General features: G+C 39.9%; 1 protein-coding gene across 2 annotated transcripts in view; it reads left to right on the top strand.

Moving 5' to 3' along the window:
* mindy2 (MINDY lysine 48 deubiquitinase 2) overlaps positions 1-26109 on the top strand; it is a 43148-nt gene extending 17039 nt beyond the window's left edge. Inside the window, exons 6-10 of one of the 2 annotated variants that reach the window (XR_009785540.1) lie at positions 1101-1243; positions 3550-3723; positions 5725-5907; positions 24179-24264; positions 24505-26109. Coding sequence is in view for 1 of the 2 variants with exons in the window: in XM_061754758.1 (XP_061610742.1) it covers positions 1101-1243; positions 3550-3723; positions 5725-5907; positions 11789-11971 (683 nt within the window). In the remaining variant the exon portion in view is untranslated. Of the gene's footprint in view, positions 1-1100; positions 1244-3549; positions 3724-5724; positions 5908-11788; positions 21206-24178; positions 24265-24504 lie in introns of those variants that run through there. The other variant, XM_061754758.1, reaches the window with a different exon arrangement.
* Positions 26110-26363: the final 254 nt, after the last annotated feature.

The raw sequence follows: 26363 nt of genomic DNA, 5'->3' as shown, positions 1-26363 counted from the left end.
GGTGCCTTCTACCGGCAACAAAAAAAGAAATCCTTGGACATCAGCAACACATTAGCTTTATCATAGATGTGCTCCTTGTGGTGTTTAACCACCAGCAGTGTTTTGATTCAAATGTTGACATTATGATATTATTCTCTTTCATTTAGGACAACAGAATTTTTATTTGCATTTCATTTTTCTCGTATTTAATCTTTTAAACGTTCTATTTTATTTCCAATTATAAAGATTTCTGTTGTTTGTTTTGTTTCTTAAATTGTTTTTATTTCTTAAACTCTGATTATCTGTTTTAAGCATTTTGTTTTTAGCTGTGGTTGTATAGTATAAGTTTATTTTTTTAAGTTGTTCGATAACCACATTTGTATCTCAAATTATCTTTCCCCATTGAAACGAATGGAAATGTCATTAATCCATTCCAGTCTCTGGCTGTTAAAATCTATAAATAATAAAATGTATAAATGTGTTTTTTAAGAGTTTGTGTTGAAATATCCATTGCTTATAGTGTTCTGTTACCACCACATAAATAATTAAATAAAATGATATATACATCAAAGAAAGTAAAAGTAAACTTGAACCAGGGGGTAAATTCACTGCCACAATACAGCGCTCTAATCTGAAATGTTTGCTCGCAAAACAAAGCAAAAAACAATCTGCCAAATGAATACCATATTTCAAAAAACTCAAGTCTGGTCACTCTTATCTCAAGGCATACTTGTAATGTTCAATTGAAAAAAAAATATGTATTTGATTCATTCTTTCCGTGTATGAACCATGTGCCACCCTTCTAAAAAGTAATTCTGAAGTATGTTTTGCATAATCTTGCTAATGCAATACATCAATAAAAATCTTACCTACTTAGCACAGCTAAAAATAAACATTTTTTGAAAAGAATTACCTCCCTGACCGTGTCTATCAAAACTGAGCCTAAATTACTACAGGCAGTGTTGCAGGTTTTTTGGAAATGCTTCCCACATTTTGGCCAATGTTCATGAATGAGTAAGGTGGGTGTTGTGATTGTAGATTAAAGGCATAGAGTAAACTGACATTATATTATACTTTGCCAACAATTACAATCTTTTTTTTTCTTCATCTGCGTGTGGCAGGCATTGTGGCAGAGCAGTTCCTAAACAGCACAGCAACTCAGCTGACGTACCACGGCCTGTGTGAGCTCACATCCACCGTGCAGGAGGGGGAACTCTGCGTCTTTTTCAGGAATAACCACTTCAGCACCATGATTAAATACAAGGTAAATCATGTGACAGCGTCAAGACAACGTCATCAGGAAAGACTTTTGGTGTGTGCTATATAAATCTACTCGAAGCAGTTACAATTACAAGTTACAAGTATTGACAACTTGTCACAACCTTATTTCAAAATGTGTGAAATTTTAATTTTCCAATGTGAAAAATGTTTTTTTTTTTTTTTTTTTTTTTTAGATTTTTGCAATTTTATTTAAAATAAAAATCACAAGGGCATACGGTGCATATAAAATCTACACCCCTTGTCCAAAATTATTTTAAAAAATAATAATTACACCAAGATAAGTCATTTCAAAAGGGTTTTTTTCACCATTAATGTGACCTCTAACCTGAGAACGGGGTCCTCCGGAAGTGTGGAGGGAATTACAAACTGTTCCTAATACCAATCAGTGTTAGCATGGAACCTTCAGGCTTCTGCTGGAAAGAAAGAAAAGAAAAAAGTCGGGGAAAGCCTACAAGAACTTCTGAACATTTGGGGTTATTCATTTAGTATTATTTATGAGTTTTTTTTTTTCAAAAACAATTATTGTAATGTATATTTTAATTAGACTTTAAACCGATTTTATCGGGCTGAGGGGTATCGGCCGATATTTAGCATTTTATGCTGATCGGCTCTTAATGTCACAATTCGCCGATCCGATTAATGATGTCATCGATCGGCTCCGCAAAAGACATTTATTCTGCGTCGCCATCATGCACAGTATATTTGAATCCAAAATCTAGTTTATTTTTAGCCTTGTCGTGTGTCTTTTGACGTAGCATTGGAAATATCTGACGGCCAATAAGTTATTAAAAACAAACAAAAAAAAGAACATGTCGGCGCTGTGGAACAGACAACACGTCTGAGACAGACCACGTAATGTCCGGATCAGACTACAAGACAAATTTGCTCTTTCACGATTGCACTGTGTCAAACTACTGCAATAAAATCTTGTATTCCGATACCACCGCATCCAGTTTTTTACGATCATTGGGCTTTATCTTGTCAACTCAAATGCGACCAGATACACTCGTTACCGTGGCGACGACAACAAGAGCGCGCCGACTTTGTAACAAAATGGGGAATAACGTGTGTCGGTGGTCACTGGTGCTCAGAACAGGAGAGGACGTTCGTTTAGGCCTTGCTTGAGTTATGTTCACGTACTTTGAATACGATACGACTCGCGAGCAGGCCACAAAACATTATGTAGCCTAGCAAGCGAGTGGTACCGCGAACGGTTGGTCGTAAACATGCCGCCGTTCTGTCGAATCATCCTCTAAAGTTTCGGTGTGGGTGAAGTAATTCAATTAAAAATAAAGTCATTTAATTACAGTAAGTTAGCACCCATTATTTCTGTCATGTAATGTTGGTTTGACCTGACTGATTAGAACACACGATCTGAATAGAGCAGTGATTAACCAACCTTTATGCAGCCAAGAAACATATTTTACAATTGAAAAATCTCACGGAACACCAACAAACAAAAATGTCACAAAAAGTGGATACATTAATTACTGTATGTACTTCCTGCCATCTAATAGAAGACCATTTATCATTGGTTCTGTCTGTCACTATGCCTCACTGGCATAGATAGAGGAAGAGATACATGATTTATTGTAAATATTTTTTGGGGAGCAATTAAGTACACAAGTATATGCAGTAAACGAACAGGTCATTTACATAGACACATTCCTCCATCTTGTGATCGGATCGCTGATCGGTGATTTGCCCCAAAAATCCTGTAAAGCCTAATTTTAATGAGGCATTCCATCATATTGTACTTTATGAAAACATACAGTAATGATATAATTAAATATAAATCAAAAGAATTCAACCATTTCTGTAACAGTACATCATTTAAATGGCCATTGCGCTGCATCTGGGGGCGATATAAGACACAGGCAGATATACTGTTAATTAATTGAGACGTATCAACTCTCCTCAGCTCATCAGTAGGCGCTATTAGTCGTTCTTTGCAGAGGATAAAGAATATATTACTTTGAATACTGTTATATTGTCATGTCTACATGTGTTGCTGAACCGTTTGTGTTCAATCCATTGCTTAAAGGGTTGTACCACTGCAACATAGATGCTATTTAGAGTTAGCATTAAGCCGAAAGGCTAAGCTTTATGGTTGTTTTGAATACACAAAAGTGTAATTATTTTTGTTGTATATGGAGTGTGACAGGAAAGTCAAAGCAAAAACAATCGGCCCAACGATGGCTCGTATCTTGCAAAACTTGTAAGTGGAGTCACTCATATCTCAAGGCACCACACCATTTATTTACTGTACGTGTGTGTATTTCTCTCCAGGGTCAGCTGTACCTGCTGGTGACAGATCAAGGCTTCCTGACAGAAGAGAAGGTTGTGTGGGAGAGTCTTCACAACGTGGACGGAGATGGCAATTTCTGCGATTCCGAGTTCCGGTTGAGGCCCCCGTCGGACCCGGAGACGGTGTACCGAGGACAGCAGGATCAGATAGATCAGGTCTGAGACTAGCAGACATCATATGACGGCGTTTTACTCTCCCAGTCAGCCAGGATTTACTTTTTACACCATCAAGCACTGTAAAACAAAGACAACAACAACAACAACAAAGAACAATCCACGATTTGTGGAATAAGATTAGGAAGTTACATATATATGCCCAGGGCAGCATGGTTGGTTGCCCAGTGGTGAGTATGTCTGCCTCGCACGATTTAGACAAAAATAGAGCCTTGCCTATTAGCAGACTGCCTATCACGGCATCGTTCGATGTTGCGTTTCCTAACTGTGCAAAACCAAACAACTCCTTTGTGAAACTCGTCGAAAATAACATTTTTATTTCAGAAAACGGGCAAGCGCCAAATCAATGTGACTCGTACCCTCTGAAGGGTTAGAGTTAAGGGTTCATTTAAGGTTTAGTTCAAGTACACTCACCTACATTCATTTTTATTCACATAGCCTAATACAATGTAATTTTATAGTTATGTGAACATTTTGGACTTCTCTGTGAAGGACTTCTTTAATAAAAGTTTGATTCCCCCACCCCCAAATTAGCCTCTTAATTGCTTCATTTAACTTAGAATACCCTAAATTATTAGTTTTAATCAAATTTTACTAAATACACACAAAAAAATGGAGATGTCTGCTTTTGCGTTCAAAGTCTTCATATAAAGAGTAACGCCACACATAATAGCCTTAGCCAAGAATTGAACACAGAACCTCTCGACTGTGAGGCAGATATTCTAACCACTAGACCGGCGTGCTGTCCCAAGTAAATACAAATGTAGCTGCCACTTCCAAAATTCAACTGCATACTTGGGGGAAAAATGGTCAATAATAAATGAGTTATAATTGGGCCAGCCACCCCCAATTCCCCTCCGTAGTTATACCGCACCCTTAAAATTCTCTCCACACCGTACCGAAGCTTCCCAGTGGCCCTTTAATAAATTCATCAGGCTTTTTGTCTGCAATTTTGCTGGTTTCACAGCCATCTGTTCAAAAGCAGAACTTAAGACAATAGCTTGGGCAGACTTGATGGATGGCTTGTTTACTCAGACAGCCTCAGGTTTTTTGGGGGGGGGGGGGGGAACATCCATTTCTGAATCAACATCTTTAGATTAGAGAAAGCACTAATGAGATCTGTGGTGCAATTTAGTTTTTTGCACCAAGATTGTAACCAAGAGAAGGGAACAGAACGTATCGTAGGTCAACCTAATGAGATCTGAACAAGATATATCAGGTAGTTGGTCCTAATAAAACAATATATGTATTATTTCGGTTGTAGTTTCATTGTGGAGAACTACGCTGAGAGCTGATTCAGTCTAGGTCAGTGGTTCTCAAACTGTTTACTTGAAGTACCACTGCAAAAATACTTAGTAGTTAGTAGGGCCAAGTGCCCAACCTTAAATAGTGCTTTTATTAAAATGTATTGCATGTATTGTAAGTTAAATAATAATTGTACCTCCTACATACATAAATATTTAACAACACTTGAAGATTGAATGCTATTGTATTGTACATAAATGTTAAAAACAACTAAACTGTACTTTAATAAGTGCTGTACTTAAAAAGTAAAAAGGATAGATTAAAATCTTACCTACATATTTTTTTAAATACAAACAGTTCTAAAAGATTTAATGCAAATATTTTGTACTTAAAAAATTTACCGTACCAGATTAAAACAAAGTTTAAGCCACTGTAACATGCACAAATAGTTCTGAAAGATTAAATGCAAATGTTTTGCGCTTAAAAGTTAAAAACAATTGAACAGTACTTAAAAAATGTACTGCACCAGATTTAGTTTGAAAATTTCATTTAGGGATTCTTTGATTTAAAAAATGTACTGCACCGGATTTAGTTTGAACATTTCAATCAGTGATTCTTTGACATACCACTAGAGGGAGCCCACATACCACTAGTGGTACACGTACCACACTTTAAGAATCGCTTGTCTCGGTTATGTTATTAACGTCTGTATTTTAACATTGTCCGTGTGCACGTCAGGACTACCTGATGGCGCTGTCGCTGCAGCAGGAGCAGCAGAGTCAGGACCTCCAGTGGGAGCAGCTCCCCGGCATCAGCGACCTGGAGCTGGCTAAAAAGCTGCAGGAGGAGGAGGACCGCCGAGCATCGCAGTACTACCAGGAACAGGAGCAGGAACAGGCGGCTGCGGCGGCACAGGCGCAGGTGTGTGTGTTCAGGGATGGGGGGGGCTCAAGGCAGATGGAAACAAGGTCGAGGGAGGACTGAAGGGCTTGAGACAAATGGGAAGCACTTACTGCACCACGGTGGAGGTTGCTGTGCTGCTTTAAAGAGACAAAGTTAACATGATTTGGGTTTGCGTTAGGCAGCACATTTTTCCATGAGAAAAATATCGTGGCGCACCACTGAACAAAAATGTCACAAAAAAGTAAAGTGTTCCCTCGCTGTATCGTGGCTCACCTATTCCGAATTTTTTATTTTTATTTTTTTCATATCGCGCATCATTCGCCATATTGTGAGATTTTGAGTGTATGCTGTCATTTTTTGGGGGGTAAAATAAACGCTTCCTAGCCGAAAACATTCCAACTGTACAATAAATCCATAAATAAATCATTAAAACACAATACAAGGAATAAAATGTACATAGTGTACAGTACTACTTTTCATCATTTTTCATTATTATATCTGTGTATAAATAATCTTGAAAAATATATGCTCACTACTTCAGCCCTATGGGGGGCACAAGTCAGTGCAAACTGTAGGCCGGTCCCAAGCCCGGATAAATGCAGAGGGTTGCGTCAGGAAGGGCATCCGGCTTAAAACCTTGCCAAACAAATATGAGCGTTCATCCAAAGAATTCCATACCGGATCGGTCGTGGCCCGGGTTAACAACGTCCGCCACCGGCGCCGTCAACCTGCAGGGCGCTGTTGGAAATTCAGCTACTGTGGGTCGAAGTCAAAGAAGAAAAGGAAGAAGAGGTGGAAAGCGGGTTCTTCGGCAGAAAGAGAAGAGGAAAACACAGAGCCTCGAACTGAATGTGGGGACTTTGAATGTTGGGACTATGACGGGAAAATCTCGGGAGTTGGTTGACATGATGATTAGGAGAAAGGTTGATATATTGTGTGTCCAGGAGACCAGGTGGAAAGGCAGTAAGGCTAGAAGTTTAGGGGCAGGGTTTAAATTATTTTACCATGGTGTAGATGGGAAGAGAAATGGAGTCGGGGTTATTTTAAAAGAAGAGTTGGCTAAGAATGTCTTGGAGGTGAAAAGAGTATCAGATCGAGTGATGAGGCTGAAATTTGAAATTGAGGGTGTTATGTGTAATGTGATTAGTGGCTATGCCCCACAGGTAGGATGTGACCTAGAGGTGAAAGAGAAATTCTGGAAGGAGCTAGACGATGTAGTTCTGAGCATCCCAGACAGAGAGAGAGTCGTAATTGGTGCAGATTGTAATGGACATGTTGGTGAAGGTAATAAGGGTGATGAAGAAGTGATGGGTAAGTACGGTATCCAGGAAAGGAACTTGGAGGGACAGATGGTGGTAGACTTTGCAACAAGGATGCAAATGGCTGTAGTGAACACTTTTTTCCAGAAGAGGCACGAACATAGGGTGACCTACAAGAGCGGAGGTAGAAGCACACAGGTGGATTACATCTTGTGCAGACGATGTAATCTGAAGGAGGTTACCAACTGTAAGGTAGTGGTAGGGGAGAGTGTGGCTAGACAGCATAGGATGGTGGTGTGTAAGATGACTCTGGTGGTGGGGAGGAAAATTAGGAAGACAAAGGCAGAGAAGAGAACCATGTGGTGGAAGCTGAGACAGGACGAGTGTTGTGCAGCTTTTCGGGAAGAGGTGATACAGGCTCTCGGTGGACGGGAAGAGCTTCCAGAAGACTGGACCACTGCAGCCAAGGTGATCAGAGAGGCAGGCAGGAGAGTACTTGGTGTATCTTCTGGCAGGAAAGGAGAGAAGGAGACTTGGTGGTGGAACCTCACAGTACAGGAAATCATACAAGGAAAACGGTTAGCTAAGAAGAAGTGGGACACTGAGAGGACCGAGGAGCGGCGAAAGGAATACATTGAGATGCGACACAGGGCAAAGGTAGAGGTGGCAAAGGCAAAACAAGAGGCATATGATGACATGTATGGCAGGTTGGACACTAAAGAAGGAGAAAAGGATCTATACAGGCTGGCCAGACAGAGGGATAGAGATGGGAAGGATGTGCAGCAGGTTAGGGTGATTAAGGATAGAGATGGAAATATGTTGACTGGTGCCAGCAGTGTGCTAGGTAGATGGAAAGAATACTTCGAGGAGTTGATGAATGAGGAAAATGATAGAGAAGGGAGAGTAGAAGAGGCAAGTGTGGTGGACCAGGAAGTGGCAATGATTAGTAAGGGGGAAGTTAGAAAGGCATTAAAGAGAATGAAAAATGGAAAGGCAGTTGGTCCTGATGACATTCCTGTGGAGGTATGGAAGCATCTAGGAGAGGTGGCTGTGGAGTTTTTGACCAGCTTGTGCAATAGAATTCTAGTGCGTGAGAAGATGCCTGAGGAATGGAGGAAAAGTGTACTGGTGCCCATTTTTAAGAACAAAGGTGATGTGCAGAGCTGTGGGAACTATAGAGGAATAAAGTTGATGAGCCACACAATGAAGTTATGGGAAAGAGTAGTGGAGGCTAGACTCAGGACAGAAGTGAGTATTTGCGAGCAACAGTATGGTTTCATGCCTAGAAAGAGTACCACAGATGCATTATTTGCCTTGAGGATGTTGATGGAAAAGTACAGAGAAGGTCAGAAGGAGCTACATTGTGTCTTTGTAGATCTAGAGAAAGCCTATGACAGAGTACCCAGAGAGGAACTGTGGTACTGCATGCGGAAGTCTGGAGTGGCAGAGAAGTATGTTAAAATAATACAGGACATGTACGAGGGCAGCAGAACAGCGGTGAGGTGTGCTGTCGGGGTGACAGAAGAATTTAAGGTGGACGTGGGACTGCATCAGGGATCAGCCCTGAGCCCCTTCCTTTTTGCAGTGGTGATGGATAGGCTGACAGATGAGGTTAGACTGGAATCCCCGTGGACCATGATGTTTGCAGATGACATTGTGATCTGCAGTGAAAGCAGGGAGCAGCTGGAGGAACAGTTAGAAAGATGGAGGCATGCACTGGAAAGAAGAGGAATGAAGATTAGCCGAAGTAAAACAGAATATATGTGCATGAATGAGAGGGGTGGTGGGGGAAGAGTGAGGCTACAGGGAGAAGAGATGGCAAGGGTAGAGGACTTTAAATACTTGGGGTCAACCGTCCAGAGCAATGGTGAGTGTGGTCAGGAAGTGAAGAAACGGGTCCAAGCAGGTTGGAACGGGTGGAGGAAGGTGTCAGGTGTGTTATGTGACAGAAGAGTCTCTGCTAGGATGAAGGGCAAAGTTTATAAAACAGTGGTGAGGCCAGCCATGATGTATGGATTAGAGACAGTGGCACTGAAGAGAAAACAGGAAGCAGAGCTGGAGGTGGCGGAAATGAAGATGTTGAGGTTCGCTCTCGGAGTGACCAGGTTGGATAAAATTAGAAATGAGCTCATCAGAGGGACAGCCAAGGTTCGATGTTTTGGAGACAAAGTTAGAGAGAGCAGACTTCAATGGTTTGGACACGTCCAGAGGAGAGAGAGTGAGTATATTGGTAGAAGGATGATGAGGATGGAGCTGCCAGGCAAGAGAGCTAGAGGAAGACCAAAGAGAAGGTTGATGGATGTCGTGAGGGAAGACATGATGGCAGTTGGTGTTCGAGAGGAGGATGCAGGAGATAGGCTCTCATGGAAAAGGATGACGCGCTGTGGCGACCCCTAACGGGACAAGCCGAAAGGAAAAGAAGAAGACTTCCCGGATTTCACCACACCCGCAATAGGTGAAATCCGTGAAGTAGCGATGTCCCAAGTCTGGTCACTTGTCACTTGAGGCACCGCTGTAGCCCTGTCTGACATAAAGTATTGCTCTGGCGCCATCTTGTGGCATTTTTCTACCAAGGAACGGTTGAAGTGAGTCAGGCAATCACCCTAATTGTAAAGTGATGCGTTGCCGCCATCTTGTGGCATCTTTCTTAAATCATGTTCTTTTTATATAGCACTTTTCATACATTAAAATTGAACACAAAGTGCTTTACAGAGATAAAAACAGACAATTCAAATAGCAAGAAATATACAAGAACCCACCTCTCCCATCTCCACATACAACCCCAATTCCAATGAAGTTGAGATGTTGTGTTAAACATAAAAACAGAATACAATGATTTGCAAATCATGTTCAGCCCATATTTAATTGAATACACTACAAAGACAACATATTTAATGTTCAATCTGATCAAATGTGTTGTTTTTAGCAAATAATCATTAATTTAGAATTGTATGGCTGCAACACGTTCCAAAAAAGCTGGGACAGGGTCATGTTTACCGCTGTGTTACATCACCTTTTCTTTGAACTTCTTTTCCTTTCAGCTTGTCCCTTTAGGGGTCGCCACAGTGCGTCATCCTTTTCCATGTAAGCCTATCTCCTGCATCCTCCTCTCGAACACCAACTGCCCTAGCAGAGACACTTCTGTCACATAACACACCTGACACCTTTACTTTGAACAACATTCAATAAACGTTTGGGAACTGAGGACACTAAATGTTGAAGCTTTGTAGATGTAATTCTTTCCCATTCTTGCTTGATTTACAGCTTGATGTTCAACAGTCCGGGGTCTCCGTTGTCGTATTTTACGCTTCATAATGCGCCACACATTTTCAATGGGAGACAGGTCTGGACTGCAGGCAGGCCAGTCTAGTACCCACACTCTTTTACTACAAAGCCACGCTGTTGTAACACGTGCAGAATGTGGTTTGGCATTGTCTTGCTGAAATAAGCAGGGGCGTCCATGAAAAAGACGTTGCTTGGATGGCAGCATATGTTTCTTCAAAACCTGTATGTACCTTTCAGCATGAATGGTGCGTTCACAGATGTGTACTTTACCCATGCCTTTGGCACTAACACAGCCCCATACCATCACAGAGGCTGGCTTTTGAACTTTGCGTCCATAAGAGTGCGGATGGTTATTTTCCTCTTTGACCCGGAGGTCACGAACAAAAACAATTTGAAATGTGGACTCGTCGGACCACAGAACACTTTTCCACTTTGCATCAGTCCATCTTAGATGGGCTCAGGCCCAGATAAACTGGCGGCGTTTCTGGGTGTTGTTGATAAATGGCTTTTGCTTCGCATAGTAGAGTTTCAAGTTCCACTTACGGATGTAGCGCCGAACTGTATTTACTGACATTGGTTTTCTGAATTGTTCCTGAGCCCATGTGGTGATACCCTTTACACATTGATGTCGGTTTTTGATGCAGTGCCGCCTGATAGATCAAAGGTCACGGGCAATCAATGTTGGTTTTCGGCCTTGCCGCTTATATGCAGTGATTTCTCCAGATTCTCTGAACCTTTTGGTGATATTATGGACCGTAGATGATAAAATTCCTTGCAATTGTACGTTGAGGAACATTGTCTTTAAACTGTTCGACTATTTTCTCACGCACTTGTTCACAAAGAGGTGAACCTCGCTTCATCTTTGCTTGTGAATAACTGAGCAATTCAGGGAAGCTGTTTTTATACCCAATCATGGCACCCACCTGTTCCCAATGAGCCTGTTCACCTGTCCCAGCTTTTTTGGAACGTTTTTTGCAGCCATAAAATTCTATGTTAATGATTATTTGCTAAAAACAATCAAGTTTATCAATTTGAACATTAAATATCTTGTCTTTGTAGTGTATTCAATTAAATATAGGTTGAACATGATTTGCAAATCATTGTATTCTGTTTTAACACAACGTCCCAACTTCATTGGAATTGGGGTTGTATAAACACGCCCACACATAACCGCAGGTACACACACAGCACATATTGATTAATAATGTAGAGACGTAGTATTTGTCGATAGGTATTAGAAAATTGGGAAAAAAAAGCAAAAAAAAGGTATTCGAAGTGGTTTTGAAAGAGTGTGGTTGATACCCGTTTACCTGGTTAAAATCCAAGAGGTCTCTGTGATCGTGTGTGCGCTGCAGGCTCAGCAAGAGGCTGCAGAGGGAGACGAGGCGAACAGAGGGGCTGCGGGAGCCGTCGGTCCAGCAGGTGGCGCCGGGACGGCGGCTGGCCAGGCCGTGGCCAGCCCGGGAAAACAGTCGTCCGGCGGGGAGCGCAAGGCCAAGAAGGAAGCCAAGGAGAAAGACAAATGCGTCATTTTGTAACGTCAAGCGAGCGTATGGCAATCCGTTGGAGCATTTAGACCATATGCTTGATATCAAGCTTAAGGTCCATGCACTAGTACGCTGTTTGTCCTCACTAGTAAGACAATTTAGAGCACTGGTACGATGACTGTGTCTTCTCACTAGTGTTTTTGACACTACTAGTGTCACTTTTGGCCTACTAGTATGCCATTAAACCTTACTAGTAAGCTACTGTGCTCCACTAATACACCACTCGACCCAAATAGTAGGCATGTGACACACACTAGTCGCCTACCTACTTTATCTACCTTAAGGTCCATGTACTAGTATGCTCTTTGTCCTCTCTGGTAGGACAACTTTGACATATTTGGACAAATACAGGTTACTAGTGCACACTGCTACTAGTGAAGCGCTGGATGTTATCTTGTAGAATTTTTTTTAAATTCACTAATAGTACTAGTAGAGCATTTATTCAAGATCCTTGATATCCAGCTTAAGGTCCATGTACTAGTACGCTCTTTGTCCTCTCTGGTAGGACACCAGTAGGACAACTACATGTTACTAGTGAGGCAAAAGTTCAGTAGTTTACATCTGTTTGCTAATAGTACTACTTGTGAAGTGCTAGAAGTTAACGAGTATAATTTTACCGTGTCATTAGTAGTAACACTAGCACACAGTTGTCAACGAGTGCACCGTTTTGCCTCATTCGTAACATGTCCTACTAGTGTGCCGAAGTTATAGAAGTGAGGACAAAGAGTGTACTAGTACATGGACATTATGCTGGATATCAAGGGTTAAGTCGTTAGAGCATTTATTCGATATCCTTGACATTGAGCTTAAGGTACTAGTATGCTCGAAGAAAATTCAGCGCACTAGTAGAACAACAAGGGTGCACTAGTAGAATGACTGTGTCTTACTAGTAAAAAAAAGTAATTGACTACTAGTGTCACTTGGCCTACTAGTAGTATGACTTTAAAATGGATATCAAATAAGTGATCAAACAGCTTTGATATCCTTGATATTCAGTTTTAAGGTCCATGGACTAGTAGGACAACTACATGTTACTAGTGAGGCAAAAACTAGTGAAACTAGTAGAATTTTATACTATCACTAGTAGCACGCAGTTGTGAAACAGCTTGCCATGAAGACCATTTATTTGATATATCCTACTAGCGCGCTTAACAGTCTTACTGGTGAGGACCAGGGGCATCACTAGGTTTTTACATTTGGGGTGGCTTAGCCGCCCCCCCCCCCCCCCCCGGAAAAAATTGCCGGGGGGGGGGGTGAAGCTACCTTAAAATAGGCCTAGCGACGCCACTGGTGAGGACAAATAGCTTACTAGTACTTGGCACAAATGCTCAGTCGGTTCACCTCACGCGCGTGCGTCCAGCGAGGGAAGGAGGAGACGCTCACAAGAGGAATCGCTTCCCAAACCACTGGTGCCTGCCTGCCCTCCTCCACCGTCAGCGGACAGCATACGACCCCGCCCACCCCGTGCCCCGCCCCCAGGATCTCGGGACGAAGTCAGCCAAACTTTGTTACGACTTGCACACTGCGCTACATTTGTCTTCTATCCTTTTGCGCAAAAGGCATCATCTCCGGAAACTAAACGTTACTCATGTTGGAACCTTTTCATTCGTTATTTGTTTAGTATGTGTTACAGCTGCTTCTTATAAGGAAGCTGTTGATGTTAACATTTCATTAGTTTGATTTTACGCTGGAAGGTAAGGAAAGCCGTGTCAGCATTTATTCCATATTCCTGATATCCACCCTGCAAAAACTCAAATTCTTTCCAAGAATATTTGTCTTATTTCTCATCAAAACTAATTAAAATAGGATGCATCACGTATAAAGTAACTTGTTTTTGGACAATTTTCACTTGTTCACTTGCTAATTTTTATGTAAAATAAGTAGAAATAAGTAAATAGTCAAATTAGAATGAGTTTCGAGACTTTTGACTAGAAACAAGACAAATTTGATTATGAGTTTTTGCAGTGTAGGACTATGCACTAGTACACTCTTTGTCCTCACTAGAGACAATTCAGCGCACTAGTAGGACTGTCTTACTCTGAACGTTTTTTTTCTCCACCATTATTAGTCACTTTTGGGTTACTAGTACAGTGGGCTATTGGGTGTGGATCGTCAGTTACAGCTTTTTTTTCTTGGCCTAAATACAACCATACAGTACAACATTGTTGTTTTATAGTTTAATTTGTGGCCTAAAACACACAGTACAGTACAAAATTATTGTAAGTAAATATTAAAAAAAAAAAAACTTTTACAAACTTACCTCCTGTGGGCCTGCTGTGCTCGCTAGCATGCTAGCTCGCGCTAGCAAACTAGCCCACTCCATTCCATCCGATAGCCGTTAAATTGAGGTTCCATTCAATCGAGGTTTCACCGTATGCAATTAAACCTGGCTGGTAAACTACTGTGCTGCCCTAGTAACACTACTCGGCCCAACTAGTAGGCATGTGTCATCATTAGTAGCCTCATAGCACTAAAATGCGCAATTGTAGTTTTGCCTCACTTGTGGCACGTAGTTGTCCTAATAGTGTGCAGAAAACTCATACAGTACTGGAAGGGAGTAGTGGGGGAAAAAACATTACTAGTAAGACGCAGTTGTTCCTCTAGTGTGCTGAATTGTCTTGAGCATTCAGTCAATATCAAGGACATTCAATTTAAGGTCCATGTACTAGTATGTTTTGTCATCACTAGTCGGACAACTACATCTTTCTAGTGAAACAAAACTGTGCACTAGTAGTTGACAGCTGTGTGATACTAGTACTACTAGTGAATCACTAAATGGTATCTTGTTGAATTGCACAACTATCAAGGATTGAGCATTTATTCAATATCCTTGATGTCCAGTTTAAGGGCGATGTACTAGTATGCTCTTTGTCCTCACCAGTAAGCCAATTCAGTGCACTGGTAGGACAACTGTCTTACTAGTAATGTTCTGTACAGTAGTAGGACAACTCTGGCGTACAAATAGTACAACTACATGTTAGTAGTGAGGCAAAATTGCCTGCTACTAGAAGTGCTACTGACTATATAATTGTACAAGTTAACATCTAATGCTAGTAGCGCACAAATGACAACTAGTGCACAGCTTTACCTCAGTAGTAATGTAGTTGTCCTTACGGTATGCAGAAATTTCATACAATAGTGGAAGGAAGTTGTAGAAAAAAGGTTACAAGACAAAAAACATTGCTCGGTAGAGACAAGCGTTCTACTAGTGGACTGAATTGTCTTAGTAGTGAGGACAAAGCGTGTACTAGTACATGGACCTTAAATTGGATATCAAGGATATAGAAAAAATGACTTTCCAAGGGATTATTCTCCACTAATGACTACTGGGCCACATGGAAAAGAAAAGAAAAGAAAACAATACTATAATAGAATTCATTGAATTACAAGAATAAAATTCCGAAGAATGAAGTCAAAAGATATAAGAAAAGAAGAGATGCAATTTTATGAGAATACAGTTGAAATATTACTAGAATAAAGAGAATATTTTACCTGAAGAAAATTACAGAATAAAGTTATATGAAGAAAATGACAGAATAAAGTTATATTAATGAATACATTTGTTTTTAAAAAAGCACTCATTTTAGGAGAATTCAGTTGTCGTATTACATGCACTTGTGCTATGTTTAAATTTGGAAATGTTACATTACAATTTTTTTTCCAATTCTCGCATTTCGACTTCTTTTTTTGTAAATTAGGACATTGCTGTTACAACTGCAAAATGTTCAAAACAATTACCACTTGTAACATAACCACATGATTATGACTTTATTCTCGTAAAATGACGTCTTTATTCTTGCAACATTCTGACTTTTGTCCTGTAACGTGTCAACTTTATTTCAGTAACATTATGATAATATGGTGTAGTAATACTAATATAACGCCCTAGTCTTCTCAATTTTATCCTCGTAATAGTTTTTTTGCGATATCACAACTGTATTGTAACATTACATTTTTGTAACATTATGACTTGTAATATTATGCCCTCGTCACTACTTTTGTTATATTTGTGATATTCCAATTTTATTGTCGTAAGGTTACAACTTTAGTAATTTTACAATTTTTTTCTTTTAACTTTACAACTTTATTCTCATATTATTACGACTATTGTTTTAAAATTGACTTTGTAAAATGACGACTTTTTTGTGACATTACTTTCATAATGACTTTCTTGGAGCATTACAACTGTATTTACGTAACACTATATTCTTGTAATATTTTTTCCTATTATAAAATATTTATTATATTTTGACTTTATTGTTGTAACATTACAACTTTATTCTTCTAATTGAAAAAAATATTCTTATACCATTCCAGACTTTATTCTCGTATTAGAACAACTTTATTCTTGTAACATTACGACTTTAGTAATGTTCCGACTTCAGTCACATAATTTTAGTTCGTTAAGACTTTATTTTTGTCACATTACGACTTTTTTCTTATTACAGCTCCATTCTTTCACTATTCTGCCCTACTCTTGTAAGATGTTAACTTTAGTTATTTATTTTTTTTCCTGATAACTGTACAGACTTTAATCTCGTATTAGTACCAACTTAAGTCTTGTAACATTATGAATTTGTACAACTTTATTCATGTAATTTTACAACTTCGTTCTCGTAACATAAGGACTATATTTTTGCAACATTGCAACTTTATTCTAATAGTTTTACATTTTTCTTCCTTGTAACAGTGCGACTTAATGCTCGTAACGTTCCAACTTTAGTCACGCATTTTCTCGACTTCATTCATGATGACTTTTTCTTCCAACTCTCTTGTACTATTACACCCTTGTAATTATGTCAACTTTACTCTTGTAATATTGCAACTTTCTTCTTGTAACAAACTTTTTTCTTATAATTTTACTTTTTTTTTTCTTGTAATATTAGGACTTTATTCTGGTAACATTACAACTATATGCTCCGGACGTTCCAACTTCATTCACATATTTTTATGACAGTATTCTTGTCATGTTACGACTTTTTCCTTAACATTACGACTCCATTCTTGTACTATTACACCTGCTCTTATAACGTCAATTTTACTCGAACAACTTTATTCTCATAATTTTACAATTTTTTGTTTTATAAAAATACAAACTTCTTGGAATATAATGCTTTATTGTAACATTACAGCTCTATTTTCATGAGTGTGTTAAATCCAGCGCTATATGTGGAGTAACTCTACGAGGAGGCGGATTAGACCCGTTTTTGGTAATTTCGTGGATTTATGTACATCGGCACATTTAAAAAGGGGACATCTGCACTGGTGTGGGCGTGGTCACAGCCAACTTCAACCCTGTCTAATCGAAGCGGGTCCTTTTATTCCTTTTAAATCCGTCGCAATAGTCTTGCAAATCGCGTTAGACCACGTCTGCTGAAACTTAAGACGACATCCCAGTAAGCGGAAGTTTAGATGGACTTTATGACAAAAATCAAGTGAGGCCAGTTTTTACGCTCGGCCGCAGTTGCGCCGTCTACGAAAATGGAGCCCAATGACTATGCTCGTAGCGTTACAACTTTTTTGTCGAGTATATTTTGGTAAAATTATGACTTCATTCTTGCAACTTTACAGGGTTTTCTCGTTATTTAGAATTTTTTTTTTCTTCTCCGTGTGAGCCCAAATCCTCTTTTAATTTCTCCTGTTTGTGTGTGTTGGTCAGTATACAGTATACAGTATACAGTATAGTGCTTTTTGTGTGCCCACTGAAGAGGTTCTGGTTACCTGATGCCACAGCACTATACTGCAGCGGCGTAAACATTGTTCATCACAGTTTGGCCTTACTAGAGCGTGTGCGTTGTTGCGGTCTGCTCACTTTGAATGTGGGTCCTCGTGTAGTATTCAACCAGTTTGGAGAACGACCAGACATTTTACACTACACTAGTTCTGGACTTTTACCTTGATGGATGTTTTTCTAAAGGTCTGTGTTGGCACAACTGGAGAGGATTGAATGAACACGATTGTCCCATTGGAAAGCCCTTTAAGCATTTATTCCATATTCATAAAATCCGTGCACTAGTATACAGTTTGACCTCACTACTAAGATAATTCAGCATACTAGTAGAATAGTATCAATATTACTATACATATAATTTTATAATGCCACTAGTGGCACACAGTTGTCAACTAGTGCACAGTTTTGCCTCACTAGTAACATGTGTTTGTCATCCTCATGCATACATGCCAGAGTTGTCCGACTAGTGATGAATGAGTAAAGACAGTCTACTAGTGTGCTTAACTGTCTTACTAGTGAGGACAAAGAGTACTAGTACGTGGACCTTAAGCTGAATATCAAGGATATTGAACAAATGCTCAATCCTTGATGTGTGACATCTTTTGTGAATAATTTTCCGAGTAGTGTACATCTAGCGCTTCCTTAGTAGTACTAGTAGCAGCAGATGTCAATTAGTGCACAGTTTTGCCTTACTAGTGACATGTAGTTGTCCTATTAGTATGCCAAACTTGTCCTACTAGTGTGCAGAAAGGTTACAGTAATGGAGTAGTGTGACATGTCTGCACACTACTAGGACAACTTTGGCATACTAGTAGGTCAAATACTTTTAGTGAGCATTTTGGTGCTACTAGTAGGGTCCAGGAGGCTACAAGTGGGTGACACATGCCTACTAGTTGGGCCTAGTAGTGTTTCCAAAAGAGGCATTAGTAGTAGAAAAAACATTACTAGTCAGACACAGTGGTTTTCCAGTGGAAGGTACTAGTGCATTGAACTTAAGCTGGATATACGGAGTAAATGCTCAAACGCCTTTCCATACAGATGCGCTTTGTTGATATTTGTCAAGTGCATCTGTAAGCGGACGCTCCTGACAGCTTTTTGTATCGCAACATTCCAGTGGGATGCCTTCACTCGAACCTTCTCACATGAGCGAGGAGGAGGAGGAGGAGGAGGAGGAGGAGGAGGAGGAGGAGGAGGAGGGAGACGGGCGGGGGACACTGTGGAACAACGGCGTGCGCTTTAGTAACATATTCATCAGGTCGCCACCGGAGGGCAACGCGGAGGCGACAGGCTACCTACTGAGAGAGGAAACTCCTTTCCGAAGCTTTTTTTTTTTTTTTTTTAATGTACAAGGCGCCTTACCACGTTTTCTAGGACAAATCCAGGCCTATGAGCCGTGTGAGACAATCCGCCAACATCCCAACTACTCAGGCTCTTTTGTGAAGGGACATACTATTCTAGCTCTTTTTCAAGCTTTGTATGGGCGCACTTCCTCGGGCCTGCAGTTACATGTAGAACTATCTGCACACACACACACACACACTAACAAAATGAAGGACGCTTTATTTGTGGACTTCACTTGAGACAAAAGCTGCTCTTGCATGCGGACAACCTACAAGTACAGTGAACCCCCCCCCCCACACACACACACACATTGTCGTACATTCCCGTTTATCGCTGTAGAATTCACCGATTCACTGTTTGTGTGCTCAGGCCAAATCAAAGTGTTGCTTCTGCGGCAACTTGTGGCATCTTGGTGCCAAAGAACTATGTTGAAATAAGTTGAGGAGCTTCATATAGTGCTTTGTGTCATGGAACTATGTTGAAGTGAGCTGAGGCGCTTCATGTAGTGCTTTGGCGCCAGTGAACTACAGGTATGTAGAAGTGAGTTAAAGAGCTTCATATAGGTCTTTGGCACCATCTTAGTGCCAAGGAACAATGTTGAAGTGAGTTGAGGAGCTTCATTTAAAGAAAAGTAGTGCTTTGCCGCCATCTCATAGCATCTTGGTACGAAGGAACTACATTGAAGTGAGCTAAGGATTTTCATGAAGTGCTGAGGAATGTTGAACTGAGTCTAGGAGCTTCATGTAGTGTTTGCCACCATCTTGCCGCATTCTGGTACCAAGGAACTATGTTAAAATGAGATGCATAGCTTCAAGTAGTGCTTAGGCACCATCTTGGTGCCAAGAAACTATGTTGAAGTTACTTGAAGAGCTTCATGTAGTGCTTGCCACCATATTGGTGCCGAGGAATTATGCTGAAGTGACTCGAGGGGCTTCAGTAGTAGTGCTTTGCCGGCATTTTGTGGCATCGTTTGTGAATTGTAAACCTTTTGTGGAGGGAGTGTACATTACTCGCGGATTGAAAAGCGGGGGTTCACTGTAAATGAATACATGCTTCCGTTCAACAGGGTTCAGCAACATTTCCAGTGAATACAAAAAGTCAACATCCCTCTGTAGAATGAAACTTCATATATCTCAATCTCAGTTGTGAAAAAAAATGATAAGAATGACATGTATAATTCAGTTGAAAAACAATATTTTATTGGGGAAATTTTTTACAGGGGGGGTAGTTTTTGAATTTTTATTCATCTACTAATAATAAATTTGAGGGGGCTCTTGGTTTCACATTATTATCCTGGTGACACATTTTGCAAATGACATTGAGAGGAGTTTGAATTGTTTTGGATAAGTGGGCAGAGCCTTTTTCTTATTTATTTTTAGTTTTGTTGCCATCCCAGTCATCATCTCCAGAATTTCATTGTGAAGATAAGTTACTTTGATGGGAAGGACATATTGTGTGTCAACGTGGTTTTTCATTTGCCTTGTAAAAAGAAATAATAATAATAATAATGAGGTAAATGCTGTAAAATGGGTATTTGGACATGTTGGAACCTAATAATAGTAGTGGTGTTCATTTTTGATATGCACTAACAGCAAAGCAACATACCTCATTTTGTATGGATCGTAACAAGTGTGCAAAGGGCACTGTTGTTCTCTTGATGGGTACCTTAAAAAGAAAAAAGAAAAAAAAGACTAATGGCCAAAAGAGTTATCGAAACTTGGTAGCAATCTTAAGCCAGCTGAACTCGTATTAATTTATTAACAAAACAAAAAAAAGGGCTGTTTTAACATTGTGGCTGTTGACGACTATTGCAAATTGCTATGTTCAGGTTAGTTTAAACGCACCTCCAGGGGAGTCGCAGCTTTGTGTTGCATGTCAAGTGTTGACAGAAATGCTTCACTGTTCTCATTTCCACCCAGATTCTTTTCTTTTTCCTCTGTCGGACCCCTTCGGACATTTTGCAGCAAACATGCTCGTCGACACGGGACTCATTTGTGCTAATTTCATTTATTTACATCAATGACCAAATAATGTATGTAGCCTTTCACATGATGTATATGGTGATATAAATATATATATTTAACTAAATGCCTTATAGACGAGGGACAGTCAACCTGATTAGAATTGCCAATAAAAGACCAATCATTACTTCATGTTCTCTTGTCATCATTTGGAACAGAAAGCCTTTCAGGACATCATCAGCTTAAAGTCCATGTACTTATACGCTCTTTGTCCTCGCGAGTAAGACAGCAATCAGCAAAGTAGTAGAATAACAAGGGAACACGAGTAACATTTTCCTTTTTCCCCCCACTACTAGTGCCACTTTTGGTTAACTGGTAAGCAATTAAAACTTGGTAGTTTTAAAAATGGTACCGGTAAGACTGATTGTCTAGTCTAACTAGTAAGGACAGCGTATTAGTCCATAGACTTTAGATATGAAGGATAAACGGTTCCAGTTTGAGGTTCATATACTTGTATGCTCCATCCCAAATTGACATCTATGCTACTAGTGACAATGACAAAGTTCTACTAGTTAACATTTATCGCTTCATTTTTAGCATGTAATTTCAACTAGTGCACAGTTTGCACTAGTAATTCAGTTGTCCTAATCGTGTGAAGTGATGTCATAGTGTAGTGGAAAGATTTTACTAGTCAGACACTTTTTTTTTTTTAACAAGAGTGCACTAGTACATTGATCTTAAGTTGGAGATCAGGGATAGACACAAATGTTCAATTCACTAGTAACATAGTTGTTCAACTTGTATGCTAAAGATGTCCTTGTAGTGTGCCGAAATGTCATACAGTAGTGGAAAAAACGTACTAGTACCACAGTTGTTCTACTAGTGCACTGAATTTTCTACTAGTGAGGACAAAGAGCATACTAGTACATGGAGTTTAAGCTGAATATCAAGGATAAGCCCCACTAGTATGCTTGGCAAGTTGACTACTGTGTGCTACTAGTACTACTTGTGACAATGACAAAATTTTACTCGTTCTAATGCAGGCGACTACATGGACCCAAAGCCAAATATAAAAAGGCACAACTGTGTAAAAACTGACACCTGCGTGCTAATAGAGACAATGACAAATGTCTACTAGTTAACAGCTAGGGCTTCACTAGTACAAGGAGTACATTGATGTCAAGTAGTGCAGTTTTGCCCCTCTAGTAACATGTACAGTGTCTAGAAAAAAGGTATTCACGTGAACATTTTCAATTTGCCACCTTACAACCACAAACTTAAATGTTGTTAAATGAGATTTTATGTGATCGAACAACACAAAGTAGCACGTAATTGTAAAGTGGAATGGAAATGAAACGTAGTTTTCAAAATTTTAAGCAAATAAAAAGGTGGTGTGCATTTATATTCAGCCCACATGTGTCAATACTTTGTAGAACCACCGTTGGCTGCAATTACAGCAGCTAGTCTATTGGTCTTCACATATATTGACACTAAATTGTGGATCCATTATTGTAGAATTTCACTAAACATGCTACTAGTCATGATCAATATTTTAGTTGTGGGGGATTGAGGACATGAAATGCCGCGTTCTTTTGAAAGTCCTGTGTTGCCGCCACTGGGAACGGAGCTGCTGGTGATTTGGACGATTTTTTTTTTTTTTTTTTAAAAGGTCAAGAATATTCACTGAATCAATTTTGTATTATTTAACAACAATACAAAATGTGCATGTGAGGTCCAGGTATTGTTTTTCTCCACTTGGTGTCGCGTTTTACACTGCAGTATCTGCGACTATTAATGTGTGTGGCTTTAAAAGGCGGGCCCTGGCCTGGCAAATGACGTGTGCCTCAGTGAAACATACGCTCCCACACGCTTTTAACATATTCAAACACACTTTAAACATTTGATGCTTGCAATTTGTTTTGGGGTTCAAATATGGTTACAATGTGGTATCAAAAATACTGTATGTATTGGCGCGTATATGCCTGTGTACCTTTAAAAGGCGGGGACGAGAGGGGTGGCGTATGACTGCGCGAGTGTCTGGGTGAGAGCAGTAGCCAACACCAGCTCCTCTTTGAGCGTGCTGAAAATTCCATTTACTTGTATATCACATTAATATTACCAATTGAAATGAATTAAAATTCCATAAATGAGAAAAAAAAACCTTTCCTATGCATGTTTATGAAGAAAAACATTATACATGTATTAAATGAAGCAAATACATACTCCTCCTTTTGTAATAATTTCCCAAAATGTGTCTTTTCATTTACTTTTGTCATAGATGTTTTAAATTGTAAAGAGACTTTATGGATGGACAGCATGTACTGAAAAAAAGTAGTTCGTTTTTGGTTGCACATGATTCAAATGGGGAAATGAAATACTTGAGGTCCAGTCTAAGGTCCATGTACTAGTATTCACTAGGAAGAAAATTCAGTGCACTAGTATACCTGTCTTTCCACCTGTTGTTGTTTTGTCTGACATTTTGCCTCCTAGGAGGCAATTAAACCTTACTAGTAAACTGTGCTCCACTAGTAAGTAACACTACTACTAGTGACATAATATTCAAGTCGTTAACATCTAGTCCCTCACTCGTAGTCCCTCACAACTAATGCAGTTTTGCTTTGCTAGTAACATACGAACGACTCGACGGTGATTCGAATTGAGTCAGCCTGGTGAAGAAAAAAAAAAAAAAAAAAAAAACGAATCCCGCTGACCTGAATGCCCTCGGAGGGTCCACAATTTCAGGGTTATTACAAGTATTGTCCATGTTTCTTTCTGTCCTCTGCTCCTTCTTCTTCTCACGTAGTTGAACTAGCATTAGTAGCCTAGCCTTGTAGCCACAGTATTGCTCGCTGGAAAAACTCGTGCCAGAACGCGCAGTTGGAGGACGCTTCAGTCATGTATTCTCAAATTTAGGCTTATGTTGTTGTTGTTTTTTTTGTATTAACTTGAATATAATATGTAGCACTGTGACCTCATATGGCTGTATGTGGATTGGAGGCACAAAGTCTGGGAGTTGAAAGGGTTTTGTCGAAGTTTAGCTTTAGCTTTAGCTAACTTTTTTTTTCTCTCTCTGAAACGTCATACACTATCTCTACGTCATCATCATTTGAGCTCTGGTGCTTTTTATCTCCTGCCTGCTATTGAATTACTGCACGTGTTTCACAGTGAATTGATGCAAACGTCACTGAAGAAGACATTGTGAATTGAGTGCGTTGGCTCTTGTTGGAGTGCATCTTACAAAAGTTGAGCAGGTAAGGAATCGTGACTTTATTTAGTCAAATAGAATTGATTTTTTTTGTGTTTATAACGATTCCACATGAGCTAAACGGTGCGAAGTATTCCATCATTTTTACACTTATATTATGTAAAAGGCAAATGGCTGATCTCAAGTGTATGTTTTTTAACAGCATGAAAATTGCTTATTGTTTAGTTTTTCACTTGTAATAATGCAAAAGACAAGTTACTGATGTGGGTATGTTTGTATTTGCCAGTGTGTACATGGAGATGATGTGCCGCCTTCTTTGGCCTTTTGTCCTCCTGGGAGTGCTTTACAGCATTGGTCCAGCTTGCACTCTGGAAATCAGCATGGGCAGGAAGCACAACTACGCCGCCACGGGGACAAATGTAACTCTGGCCTGCCAGTACACGCACACCCACACCCTGAGGTCCCCGCAATACACGGAGATCATGTGGAGTATTGTGTCTGTGGACCAAGACGAGAAAACCATCCTTTGGTTTACCGGTGGCCGCTTATATCCTTATCTGTACAAACCACTGGAGGGGAGGCTCCAGTTCACATCAGCCAATCCCCAAAATGGAGACGGTTCCATCACAATCACAGACGTTCGTCTCTCTGACTCCGAGACGTACCGGTGCTTAGTAAAAAAATTACCTGAACTGGACATGAAAAACATGGACTTGACGGTCATGGAGGTACCCAGTCAGCCTCAGTGCAGGGTTGACAGGGAACCTGGGGAAGGCCAAAGCATGACGCTCAAATGCGGCTCCTCGCATGGCACCCCCCCTCTGAGGTACACCTGGGCCAAGATCAGCAAAGACCAGGTCTTGCCTCGTAATGCCATGATGGACACTTTAGGAGGAACCTTGAGAAACATCTTTGAGTCGGACTGTGGAAGATATCGCTGCACGGTGGCCAGCATGGTGGCCAATAACCACTGTGAGCTTGTCCTCAAGTGTCCGCTGTTCCAAGTCACCGACGTCAACAGTCAGCAGTCACCGACAACCACCATCGCACTCATAGTCGTCACGGTTGTGTTGGTCATGTTTGTGCTCGCCGCTGTCGTCATCTCTGCCGCCTTCTACCGGCAGCGAAGAAAGAAATCCTTGGACATCAGCAGCAACACATTAGTTTTAGATTAGATGGCGTTTGACCACCAGCAGCGTTTTGATTTAAATGTTGACATTCCGATCTTTAATTTTTGACAACAGAATTTTGATTTGCATTCCATTGCTTGAATGTTTTGAACATTCTATTTGCAATTATAAAGATGTCAGTTGTTTTAAATGTTCATCTTAAGTTTTAATTTCCTAGTTTATCAGTGTGAAGCACTTTGTTTTCAGCTGTGGTTGTACATTATTTAAAGCGCTTTATAGTTGACGGTTGTCTTTTCTACTTTTTTAGACTTTATACACTTATAAATGTTGAAAAGAAAAAGGCCAAAAATGGAAAGGGTGAAATTATTTTTCTTTAGGATTTGTTAAGACTTGGTAACTCGGTTTGAGCAACATTTGTACTCAGGTTCAGCTCACGGAGCAAGAGATGGGTTAAAGCATGCAAAGGATAAACATTTCATTTCAGAATTGACGAAAAGCATCACAATTCAGATTCAATTACCCAGTATGAAAAATAAAATGGAAAAAAAAAAAACATTGTGTGTGCAGTGCTATCCTTTTTCCTCATTCACATGACATTTATTTGCATCTATATCAACATGAACTTAGAATGAAAGTCAGGAAAAAAAACATTCAAATCCTTAGCCCACAAACAGCATATTTTAACTTTCCACCATTGAACAAAGCACCCATGAATAAGGCAGTAAAAATTACCATTTCTCAGAAGGAGCAATGCATTTCTAAACTGCAAAACTGAGTAAATTCAATCATTACATCATCATACATTTAGTTTACTGTATTTTTTTTGATAAAAAAAAGTTTTGTATTGTGTAATCATTGCCATACTTGACAATGTAGCATGCCAACAAATAGACACCAGTCCTAAATCATAGGAAACACAACAAAGCAAATCCTTCAGTCACAGTGGTGTCGAAGGCTCTGGCAACAACTTCAGACTGATGCTCAAAACAAGGCAGTATTTCTTCCATAAAATATC

The sequence above is a fragment of the Phyllopteryx taeniolatus genome, chromosome 2 (assembly GCF_024500385.1).
Source record: "Phyllopteryx taeniolatus isolate TA_2022b chromosome 2, UOR_Ptae_1.2, whole genome shotgun sequence".
In the NCBI taxonomy this organism is placed as follows: Eukaryota; Metazoa; Chordata; class Actinopteri; order Syngnathiformes; family Syngnathidae; genus Phyllopteryx; species Phyllopteryx taeniolatus.
Note: the sequence above shows the minus strand (reverse complement) of the source record. Positions and strands in the feature narration are given on the sequence as shown.